Here is a 12,756-nt window from a genome sequence, read left to right as displayed (position 1 = left end):
CTATAACACAAAGCTCATGTTGTGTCAGCACAAACATGAGCTTTTTAAAACCATCATTTATATGATACTAATTTTCATGTTTGTTTACTGTCCTATTTTTATGTGTGTGTGTGTGTGTGTGCGTGTGTGCGTGTGTGTGTGTGTGTGTGCGTGCGTGCGTGTGTGTGTGTCAGCTCACAGTCTGTTTCTCAGGATGATTTAAGTCCAGCAGATGAGTGATTGTGTGGAGGGAGACGAGGACAGAGTCTCCAGGACAGGATGTGGACCATCACCATAACTCATTTGATAATGAAGATTATTGAGTTTAACTCTCTACTGTCCCCTGCAGGTTTAAGAAATCACGGTTTACACTAATGTTCTTGCTTTTCTATCATTATTGTTCTCTTCCATGCAGACGATACACTTTCCTTCACAATCATCACAGTTATTCTAGAATGATTCAGTCTTTCAAAATAAAGTTATTCAATTAATTCCAGTGAAAATCACTGTTGTTGTTCATTTGTCAACAAACAACATAAAGAAACACTGACATTTTCAGTTTTTACCAAAATTGTGCAGACATATTTAAAACTTTGTAGTTTTTCTGTGACTTTGCCTCTTGTCTTTCAGCAGATGTTGTTCAGTGGTTCTAGATGAACATCAGTTCTGATTCAGATGAGTCTGAGGAGGAGATTTGAACCTGTGACTGAAGGAACCGATGGAACAGAACCCTCCTGAACAGGATCTTCACTGAATACATCACAGAGGAACAGAATACTCTCCCAGAGCTGCAGCCTCCGACCCTCATAGATATTTTGCTTGAAATATTTAATATTTTAATTATATGTGTGACAATAAATTGTGAAACACAATTTCCAAATAAAAGTGATTGTTTTAACATGCAAGAAAACATAGATGAAATATTTGTTTATATATATATAGCCAACATCACAATTTGCCTCGCAGGGTTTTACAACAAGTGACACCCTCTCTCCTTAGACCCTCATCAAGTGAGGAAAAACTACACACAAATTATTTTCACAGGGAAAATATGTGAGAAACCTCAGGAAGAGCCACAGAGGAGGGATCTCTCTGAGACCAGGACAGACAGACGTGCAGTAGGTGTCACATACAAACAACTCAACAGATAACAGACAAAACTTCATACTTACAAAGAAAGGAAAGAGAAAGGATAGAGAACAGGGGTCCGTTTCACAAAGCAGGTTTAGTGAAAACTCTGAGTTTTCCGTTTCACAAAGGGAGGTAAGTCAAACCAGAGAAAGAGGAGTAACTCTAGCCTGTTTCACAGAGAGAGGTAACTTAATCTCTCGGTCAGTTACCATGGTAACATGCTCTTTGAAACTAACCTGGTCGGGACCAGGTTTTTCTCCGCAAACCTTGAGTTTCTCTCTGTCTCCGCCCTCTTTCAGACACACACGGTATTTGATTTCCTCATTCATTCAGTCAGCAGAGTTTTAGCGTAGTATAGTTCTGCGTCTGTTCTGCGTTTACATTACAAGTTATATTAGGTGGAGACTATTTTCACAACCATGTCCTTTTGACAGTGATCCTGTGGATGAAGGTGCAGCATTACTGTGCAGAGAATTAAATATTCGTCAGGAGATGATTATCAGACCTCATAGATGTTCTTACATTTCCAGACACTTTTCTTTTAGAGCGGAACTGTTTTACGTCACAGTTCATCATTTACATTCACAACCTAATCCGTCCTTACATTTACAACATTAACAACAGAAGTCATGCTCTCACATCACAGCAGAAATGGTGTGTTGCGCTGCGGTTTAAAAAAAATACAATAATTTTTACTTACAAATGTACACATTTAAATTTACGCATTGACCTGAGCAACAATATTCTCAGACACCGTCTCCCTCTCTTTTGCTGCTGTTACACTTCCTTCTAAAAACATGCTCAAACTCACCGTATGAGCTCATTAATATTTTCCAACTCCAGTGGGTGAAGAACGTCACCCTCCGCTTCCCCGTTGTCATGGTGACTCGTTGAAATGGGGCTCCATTCATGCTGTCTTTTTATACTTGTGGTGCACGCGCTTAACTCCAGGTGAAACTACTAAGAGTTGAACAAACTAACTCAAATCAGCTGTTGTAAAACTGAAAAGTCAGAGTTTCCTTTCTCAGAGTAGATCAACTCAGAGTTCAGGGTTAGACTCAGAGTTTGTTGAACCTGCTTTGTGAAACAGATCCCTGGTAAATTATTTGCCAAGCTGCAATATAATTTCTACAAAAAACAGTGATTGATCTGGTTAGATATGTTGGACTGCTATTTTTTAAACAACTGTATGTGCTGTATTCATTGCAATACTATCACATAAATATCTATACAATTACAATAAGGTCTGTATTCTAAGGCTACGAAAATCCATCCATCATCTACCGCTTTATCCTCCACCAGAGGGTCGTGGGGGGTGCTGTGCCTAACTCAGCTGACATTGGGCGATAGGCGGCGTACACCCTGGACAGTTCGCCAGTGCTACGAAAATCATACAATAATTATTATAGGTAATTATACAATACTGGTGTCATTTGTATGGATAGTAAATTAGATTTTTGCTAATATAGCCCCAGAAATACTGCAAAATGTAACTTTAATGTTTAAATTCCTTTATTTAAAAAAAATCCCAACATCTTTTAGTCAACATGCAAAGAGATGTGTGCATTTAAGCCATCAAACCAGTCCCTAAACACAGTTACACAACAGATGCCATATCCAATAATATGGGGGCAGGTTGCCTCACTTTTCTTTCCCATATTATCCTCCAGTTTTTGCAGGTGAATCTGAAGAACGCGTCATCCTTCAGCTGAACTTGGCTTTAGAGAAGTCCATCTCTGGGTGCTGAGACATGAACCTACAGACACCACAAAATATCATGCAGTCTCATCAGTTCAAACATACAGTAATGTGCAAAAGTCTTCAGCCACCACCAGCTCGTCTACTCCACTCATTTGGACAGTCTGAATTAAGTGTTAACCTGAACCTAACACAATACAAGTGCTGCCTTATTGGGCCCATGTTTCAGCCTCCACTGTCCAGCCAAAGTTAGTGTTTATGCCAGTAAAGGTCCTCAAGAGTAGTAGCAAATATTACACACCTTGAGTTTCCAATAAAAATAAATAATTAAATAAAACACAGAGAAACAGAGCCAAGTAACAGAAATACATGAGCTTCTATGAAGAATCTCCCAAAACACCAGCTGACAGAAGATACGATGTATGCAGTCTGATGACATGAGACAAACCAGGTGTTAACTGAACCACGTACTGTAATATTTGGCAGTAATGTAACAGTGAAAACTCACTTTTTAAGAATGTCTTGTTTCTTCTGTTCTTCAGATGTAGGCAGACCCATTGATTTCTGCCTCTGGTCATACATCATCTTCTCCACCATACCACGTGTCTCCCCGTCCAGATCGGACAGCTGCTTAGTGGAAATACTTGTCAGTAATCTTTTAGGCATTTCACTGTCACTTGCAAATACCTGATATTGGCAAACGTTACCTTTGAGTTCTCTGGGGAGACTTTCTTGGTGTTGATTTCTGGATCTGTAGTAACGATCTTGGTCCACCACTCCATTTTATTAATCTGACATTAAAAGGAAAAATAATTATGAAGATTAACACCACAGCAGACCACACAACCAGAAAACAATTTGGTTTTATGTCATTACTCCCTGTCATTCAGTTGTGTTGCCACAGTTGTAACGCTCAACCCAGCACTCAGCATGAGCCAATGACACGCTCACTCATGATTGGTGACATATTGACAAGTGACAAAAGTCCACATTTTGGTGTGCCCTTTTATTGTCCAGACCATAAGGAGTGTCTGTGTACTGGTCACACATATTGACCACCACTCTGTCATGCTCCATGACTCTGGTGAGTTGAAATACTCAATCTGAGATTATAGTCAATAGGACTGGCCAAGTGACACTGGACTACTGGGTTTGAGAAAAACAAATCATTCCATAAACAAATGCATCAAGAATCTGAGCAAATGTCATGACATTCTATTTTTGTTCACCATTTCAAGTTTGTGCGTCTTTATTTTTGTTGAGTATACTTAATTTCAGCCACAGTAGATTCTCGCGTTTATAATGAATTATAAACCTCTTTCACTTATCAACTGTGTGATTTGGAGCATATTAATTCGATATTTAAGCTTTGAGATATCTGTGATAATTCGTTTCAGGTATTCAACTGTGATAAATGTTGTGTTATTAAAGCAACCGTGTGTGTAAAATAGGTTTTAACGAAGATAATCGTGATTAGTCGACAAATCCAAAAAATAATCAATAAATTAGTCAACAACAAAAATAATCGTGAGTTGCAGCAATAGTTCTCTGACAATATCAACATGGCAGCGTGCACGGAAAACAGCAAGAATGTTGTCACAGGAAGAGCTGGGCGACAGAAGGAACAAGTGGCAAACTGTAGATCACTTAAAACTAGTTAACAATCCTAAAAACGTGGGTTTATCTCCAACAACTACCAGGGAAATGTCTACAATCTCAATATTTAACAGTGGAGTCTGGTGTGTTTATGGACCAAGCGGCGAGCCGAATAAATCCTGCTGCTGTATGCGACTGTTTCAGACCGAGTCTGTGCTCCGGAGACCTCCGTCACAAGGATCAGATGAACAGTGCCAAACTGTACTGAACAAATGCTTTAAATTACAGAGTTCCTACACATTTTCCATTTCAAAATTCCATACTATTCCAGACTCAGAGGACTTTTCAGTCAATATTAAACATCTGAATACCAATTGTTAAGACACTTATTTTGTAAATAAATGGTTTTAAAATCCTTCACTAATTTTTCATGAAGCCAGCCCTCGGAAAACTTGCATCGACCCATGACACTGTCGTGGCCGACAATAGGCTGGTTTGACGACACAGATGGAAAATAATAAATAAATGAGAAGAGGCCAGTAACAGTAACCATGGTAACTCGACACCATTCTACAGCCAGCTCGATTAGTCTCATATCATCTACAGGTAGGCTATGTTGCGTTAGTAACTTGTTTTGATTAGTATATATATTAATATATTTAATTTTACAACGTGAGATAACAGTCTGGAAACAACATAAACATTTTTCCATACTTTTTTCCTTTTCTCCATAAAGACCTGAAAATGACTCAAATTAACCACTTCTTCCCTGACCCTCTTTTTTGAGTCCCTGCTCGAAAATGGCATGGCCAAACTAAATAGAGTCTGCAGTTACAAGCTCTATGTGGATTATCTTGGTATCAAAATAACACTTGTGAGATTCCACCAGAGGTGTAAGTTTCACTGTAGATGGCACTGTGTCAGAGTAAATGTACATGGAACACAGCATAACTGAAGGATTTTTTTCTCTTGCCTAAAAAATATTGCATTTTAAAGCAAATATCACCTTTAAAATATGCAGTATGAAGCAGAGTGAAATTACAGAGGTTTTAGTAAAGAGATGTCTGGGCGTTATCTCTTTCGGCACAGCTTGGCACCATCTGTGCCAAATTATTAAAAACCCATTTAATTTTATTTATATGTCACTACAGATCTAAAAAGAACTTGTTTTGAAAAAAAAGAAAGAAGTATGATAACTTGCTGTAAATCAATGCTCCCTGTGCGGTGCGTAATAACTCTGTGGCTCTGTAGCGTCTTCAGTTACGCAGCGCCATAGCTCTGGCTTACCTTGGTCAATTAGGGTGATTAACAGCTCGTATTAAAACTAAACAAAAAGAATCAGACTCCAGTCTCTAAATGCGTGTGAATCACTTAATTAGCGAGTCAAAAGGACAAAAATGCATATGACGCATTTGTGCGGACATTCGCCTTTCTCTAATCAGAACGATCTAATGTCGCTCTGTAATGATCAATCAGATCGGGATTTGTTTCCAAAGCATGCTGGAAAGTGTAGTTCTTCATTAGAAGTGGTTTTGTTCTGGTGGAAATAACTTGTTTTGATAAACAGCAAAGGTAAGACGACATTTCTGCTTGTATTTCTTGAAAGTCAGTTGTTGTTTTGCTCTTATTTTGGGGCTGGATCCGTGAATCTTGGTCGTAGTGTGATAAATATGGTACTGCTGGAATCTGTAGATTCTCCACTGTCCAATCGACACATGTTTTTTTTGTTTACATAACCACGCTGACGCTCCAGTGCCGCTTTTCAATGTGTGCACTGTGACGGTTTTTTTCCGCTCCTGCTGTTTGATCCATCTGTGTTTTTACTGTGTTTCATGAACATAAGAATGGTTTATATGAGCTTTTAGCTGAGTTTCTGACCTTTCTGTGGGTATGCAGCATGTCTGTGTTTGTTAAAGTTAGATATGGTTTTATGACGCGAGGAGACTGAAGTGAGTGATGAGATCCTGAGGCTGCTTAATTCGGACAAATTAGAGGACTTTGATGGTTTTAGTGCGCAGGAGCAAGATGAAGAAGGCGATCAGTGACTTTTTAATGGTAATGTTGTACTATCCTGGAAGTAAGGAGTGGAAAACAAAATCGGAATAATTTTGTTTGTATAAAACATTTGAAAAAACACTGATCAATATTTTTATGGACCAAAACATTACTAACTTAATCTAGAAAATAAACAGATTATTTGATTATGTAGAACTGTTCTATATATAGTGAACAGTTTTTTCTCACACACACACACACACCACATCAACACTTCTTACCTTTTCCAAGTGCACTATAACCACCTTGCCATCATCAAGGAGCCAGGAGCTTTCTTCTACCTTCACCTCATTGTAGAGTTGGCCTTCAATAACAGGAGGGTGACCTTTCAGGCCGACTCTGATGGTGCGGCGCTGGATGTCTACCACCACATCTCTCCCCTTAATTCGAAACTTTACATCAAAAGGCACCGACAGCTGTGGCAGGGGGTTGAAAACGTTAACTTGTTAGATTCTGTTAAGTTCACAGGCATCAAGATTTTCAGAGCGTGTAGAATTCAACACAGAAAAATCCTGTTGCACTGTGTGAAACAACTACATGATCAACTATGCCATGAATCAGCACACTGGATTAAAATACAACTAATAGAAGATACAGTGACTACAGGCTAATTACAACAATGACAGTGTGGGTGATGGTCAAGTTACTTACAATTAGCTTTGGAGAACTTACATAAATAATGGCTAAATATAACATGAATGTGACATCCATGCTCACTGCTGATGCTAAGTGAACGCACAATGTGTACACAAAATGAAGCCTCTGCTGTCCTAAAAAATGTAAAATCACAAAAATCTTATTATATCACTCCATTTATACTTTATACTAGGGCTGTGCAATTAATCCCCCTCCCCTCACTAGTTCTCTGACAATATCGACATGGTAGTGTGCAGAGAAAATGGAGAGAGTGCCATCACAGGAAGAGACGTCCGACACAAGGATCAGGCCGAACAGTGCTGTAGATCAGTTAAAACTAGATAACAATCCTAAAAATGTGGGTCTCCAACAACTACTAGGAAAATGTCTAAAATCTCAAGAGTCTGGTGTGTTTAGGGACAGTGGCGATCAGCGAGCTGAATAAACCCTGTCACTGTATGTGACTGTATCAGACTGAGTCTGTGCTCCGCAGACCTCCGACATAAGTATCAAACCGAACATTGACGAAATGTAGATCAGTTAAAAAGACTAAATTATCCTAAAAACGTGGGTTAATCTCCGACAATGACGAGGGAAATGTCTAAAATCTCAATATTTAATGGTCCACGACCAGCAACACACTGCCACTGTATATCAGTTCACAGACTGTGCTCTGGTCAAGGAGGACAACCTGAACAACTATTTTTAAATAACGGACACTGAAAACAACTGCTTTACAAGTCACTTGTGTGTGTGTAACGTCATTCATTTGCACATAGTACCCCATACAAATAATTATTTTGTCTTAAAGCTATACTTACCTTTCTTGCATCTTTATACTTTTCTTTTGTAATCTTAAATTGATCTATTAAGCGTATGGCACTGTAAAATGTAAGATAAACCCACCAGGTTTTGAAACTCATCATTTAATAATCATCATATTATTATGATAAAAGTATGACCAATTCAATTATTCGGACCGAATAAAATAATTAGCCTAGCTTCCTGTCCATTATCTGTCGCGCGCCTCGCCAATCGCTGTCACAGCTTGCGAGTCGCGCGCATCTCTGACAGAGCAGAGTTGCCAATGTGGCGACTTTGTCGCTAAATCTGCCGACTTTTTGTGGTGTTTGGAGCCTCTCATGTGAAAGCACTTATCACTCTGCAGTTACTGTGCTCAACAAGCAGTGTGTGTTGTCGGGATCACCTCCCAAAGTACAGTAACCTCTGTAGTCCCAGCCTACAGTCAGAGTAGAGACGAGGCTGCTTATGAACTGTGCATGGCCGCCGCCAGGCGAGGCTTAGAGGGTGGCAGAGTCGTTTATGGTCAAATTTTTACTAAGTGCTGTGAGACATGCAAGAAAGGCAAGTATAGCTAACAAACAAAAAAAAAACGATTACAATCGAAAATCAGATCTGGGGATTTTATTTTTAGGCCACGTCGGAAGAAGGGCTGCAAAACTAACTCAATGGTAGAACATACTGTATCTCTTCTGTTCTTTGTCACAAGTTAGTCATACTGAAGGAATACAAAGAATTTTAAGTGAGGACAAAAGAAACTCACATCAACTTCAGACAGTGTCTGTGTCCACTTGTAATTGGGAAGGTCAGCGCCGTTTCCTACATTAGGCTTCAGTTTAGCTTTGTCCTTCTCATCTTCCTCTCCCTCAGAGTCAGACTGTGGACAGAGACATTAACAGAAACAAGAGTCAGGGACCGGATTTGACATGAACATTTCCCTTTATAAAATAACATTTCTGTTCCCTCACCCCCTTCTCTCGTTCTGCATTCTCAGGAGGCTTGTCTCCGTTTGTTGATGAATCTTCGATTTTCTTTTCTTCGTTCTTTTTCTAAAACGCACATCACACAAACAAATAAATGTAGCAGCATAATTACAGTTGTGTCATACCATCAAAAGACAGAGATTCAACCTTCTCAAGTTCAGACTGAAGTTTCTCTGCTTCTTCATCTGTCAGTTCCTGAATTCTGGGGCAGTCATCCTTTTTCATGTTCCTCTGTTCCTCTGCGAGCCTGGCTGCTCTCTCTTCTTTCTCTTTCTTTTCCTTTTCTTGTTTTATCTGCTTCTCTTTGTGGCTCTTCAGCGCCAGATTACTGTGGTGGGCTAAAGCATCCTTCACCAACTGAAAAAAGGAGAAAATTGAGGGACATATTGATATATGTCCATGTTGATATATCAAAAAACATTTTGCTTTACCTTACGGTCCGTTACTTACCTTCTCTGCAGCACCAGAATCACCACCTGTGAAGAAATCTGTTTTGCGACGGAGGAAGCTGAAAAATGTGTTTACCAGCTGAAAAGAGACAAAAAAACAGATGACAACTAATTGAACAGAGAAAGACGATATTTTGCATATTCCCATTCATTCACCGACTCAGTCACACAAGAAATGATGCTGATGCTTGGCAAAGACATGTATGTTAACGAGACAATAATTGTAGAAAATTCAGTCACCTGACGCCATGGAACTAAGTCCCAGTAGTTCATGCTATAAACAAATATTACATTTTCCCCCAACATATATTTCCAGGAAAACAAACCTCCAAAGCAAATAACCGTACGCACTGCAGTGAAATCATTTTCATGTTGGATATTCAACAGACATTTGCTCCAGATCCAGTGGCATGCTCCTCCGTCTCTCCCCGGAGATAGGTGCACGATAACGGCTTGTTCAAAGTACGACCCATCGCTCTTGACTTCTGAGGTCTCATTTAGGGACCGTCAACAAATTACCGTTTAAATGACAATATTTACATTAAAAATAGATTTTTTTTTAAATATGGGAGGTACTAAAATGGAATATAAGAGGTCTGTCTTGACCCGGCAGTCTAGGACGATGGTCTTGTACTGATTAGAAGTCTTTAGGTCACATGACCTGGAAGCTATTGAGCTGTAAAATGCTAAAATTTACATTGAAAAAATGGTTAAGAAAATATGGGATGTATTACAGGGATGTATTACAGGGATCGTACGGTCATGAACAACCTGGAAAAGTTTTTTTAGGTCCTTTAAAAGTTAATGAAAAACAACATTTCCTGTAAAGTTTTGGAAAAGTCATGGAAATATTGCATGGATAATATTTTGGATGCATAAAACATGAATGAAATTATGTAATGTGCGATTAAAATTGAAATTGACACGGAAGTGTCAAACGGAAAGAAGCAGATCACTGGCGTCGTGCTTAGCGACCCTCCAGTCCTCACATGGATTTTGAGATGCTCTATTCAACGACAAAATGCCAGGAAAGTGTAGTTTCAACGAGTGTGATATGATTTAACTGCGTCTATGCAAATAAGGCGTACGGAGACGATCATTCAGTCCTGGCGTGTGGGTTTCGCGGGCTAACACACAAAAGTTAACGGAGAAGCTATGAACACAAGGCAACACACTTCCGGGGGCATTCTTACTCGGAGGTAAAAAAAACCAAACAGGAGACGTCTATAGGGGACAACAATTCCCAAACCCTGGTATTAATTATTCATAAAATATACAAAAATCGTTAAAATGTGGGAGAAAAAGGTGCGTCTCATACACCAAGTGTAGCTCTACTGTCCAACACTAAAATTCAGTTAAAAGGAAGCTCATGAGGCAATACTGACATTATAATTGATGAGAAATTATACTGTCAGTATTGCCTCATGAATTTATGAGAAATTAATTATCATGAATTATAATGTCAATATTACCATGTGAGCTTTTCATGAACATTTTAATGCTTTTCGTATTTTTTTAAGCGAATTTTTAATACACAATATACAGTAAATGCGAGCATTAAAGCTCAATAGCTTCCAGGTCATGTGACCCAATGACTTGAAATCAGTGCAGAAACATAGTACTATGTTGCCTCCTCAAGATACACCTATTTTAATTGCATTTAAATGCTTCCCAAATTTTTGATAGTTTTTATAATGTAAATATTAGCATTTTAGCTCAATAGATTCCAGACCATGTGACCTAAATACACAAAATGAGTGCAGAAACATAGTACTAGACTGCCTAGTCAGGTCACACCTCTTTATATTACATTTAAATACTTCCCAAAATGTTAATAGTTTTTATAATGTAAATATTAGCATTTTAGCTCAATAGCTTCCAGGCCATGTGATCCAAATACACAAAATGAGTGCAGAAACATTATACTAGACTGTCTAGTCAGGACACACCTCGTTTTATTCCATTTCAATACTTCGCAAATGTTTTTTTTTTTTTTTTTTTTTTATATATAAATATTAGCTCAATAGCTTCCAGGCCATGTGGCCTAAAGACTTCAAATCAGTACAGGACCATAGTACTAGACTGCCTGGTCAAGACACAACTATAATTTTCGTAACTCCTATATATTTGATATATTTTGTGATTGTCAGTTGAACGGTAAACGGTAAATGAGACCTCGGAAGTCAAGAGCGATGGGTCGGACGTGATCGTGCAACCTTCTCCGGGGACAGACGCAGGAGGGTGCCGCTGGATCTGGACCGAATGTCTGTTGAATATCCAACATGAAACTATTTACACCGCGGTCCATGTGCGCAATGACATGTTACTGTGATTGACACATGACAGCCAAACACAACACGGCGCCTAACAATTCAATTATGAATATGAACCAATCAGTGTAATATGTTGAAATACTTGAAATCTACAGCATTATAGATGATGCTGATCTTTACGACAGTTGGCATACGTAATGATGCTAGAGTTGCTAGCTTACAGGCTATATACGTTGGCTTCCACAACGGTTGGGAAGATTCAAAGCGAGTGCATTACCTCCTGTACCCCTCCTTCGTGTTGTTGCGCCATAACGAGCAACATCCCGTCATACTTTTCTTCGTCGTCTCCCATGTTCGTGGTCTCTAAAAAGACTAAATTAAATGTTATCCGTGAGGATGACAAGCCTGAAACAGAATGAGCAACAGCGTAACTAACGCCTGCGCTTTCGCCACGATACTGACTTCCGGGAAACAAACCCCACCTCCTCCTGTCTGAGGGCCAATTGGAGGAAGACATTCTGTATGACAGCTGTACTAACCAATGAGGTGAGCACCTTCTTCTTCTTTCTCACATTTTTGGAGGATTTGCCGCGGATGGCAAATAACGATTTGGTGCATTACCGCCACCATCTGGTATGAAGAGTGTCAAAGTGTGGATCAAAATGTGGCTCAAAACTGCTTAATATTACTTAAAAAAAATAAATAAAAATGTATATATACATATATACGAAGGAGTATAAGGGCCAAAAAACGGGACAAAAAAAACACAAAAAATAAAAAAAACGGCAAAAAAAAAAAACTCTTCTTTTCTCTCCTCCTTCCATTGTTTTTGCCACCTCTCCTTTAGTTGTTGTTTAATGATGCTCTTCATTTCCATTATGCTTAATTGTATTGCTATTAATATGTTCTGTTACTGCCACCTTATCTCCTATTTAGTTTCTTGTAACCCCAGTGTGTGCTAGTATCCATAAGAATGCAACTGTGAGTTGCATCATCTGAATTCTGTATTTCTATGAGGATGTGTGCTCTGCTTTCTGAGTGTGTATATTTGAATATAACTATATGGTAACTATCTATATAGGCTTGTATTGAATGTGGATTCTGGCTCAACAGTCCTTTGTTTTTCCTCTCTAACAATGTTAGGTCTATGGTGGC

General features: G+C 38.9%; 1 protein-coding gene across 1 annotated transcript; it reads right to left on the bottom strand.

Moving 5' to 3' along the window:
- Positions 1 to 2,610: 2,610 nt before the first annotated feature.
- On the bottom strand, positions 2,611 to 12,016 carry nudc (nudC nuclear distribution protein). The gene is made up of 9 exons (XM_083900201.1): positions 11,879 to 12,016; positions 9,330 to 9,407; positions 9,027 to 9,236; positions 8,865 to 8,945; positions 8,660 to 8,773; positions 6,681 to 6,875; positions 3,516 to 3,599; positions 3,317 to 3,435; positions 2,611 to 2,866 (listed from the first exon to the last, which is right to left on the bottom strand). The coding sequence occupies exons 1-9, from the start codon at positions 11,951 to 11,953 to the stop codon at positions 2,815 to 2,817; spliced, it is 1,008 nt and encodes a 335-aa protein (XP_083756327.1). The 5' UTR covers positions 11,954 to 12,016; the 3' UTR covers positions 2,611 to 2,814.
- Positions 12,017 to 12,756: the final 740 nt, after the last annotated feature.

Source organism: Microchirus variegatus, assembly GCF_963457635.1.
Source record: "Microchirus variegatus genome assembly, chromosome: 13".
NCBI classification, from domain to species: domain Eukaryota; kingdom Metazoa; phylum Chordata; class Actinopteri; order Pleuronectiformes; family Soleidae; genus Microchirus; species Microchirus variegatus.
The sequence above is the reverse complement of the archived record's forward strand: the minus strand, read 5'-3'. Positions and strand labels throughout refer to the sequence as shown.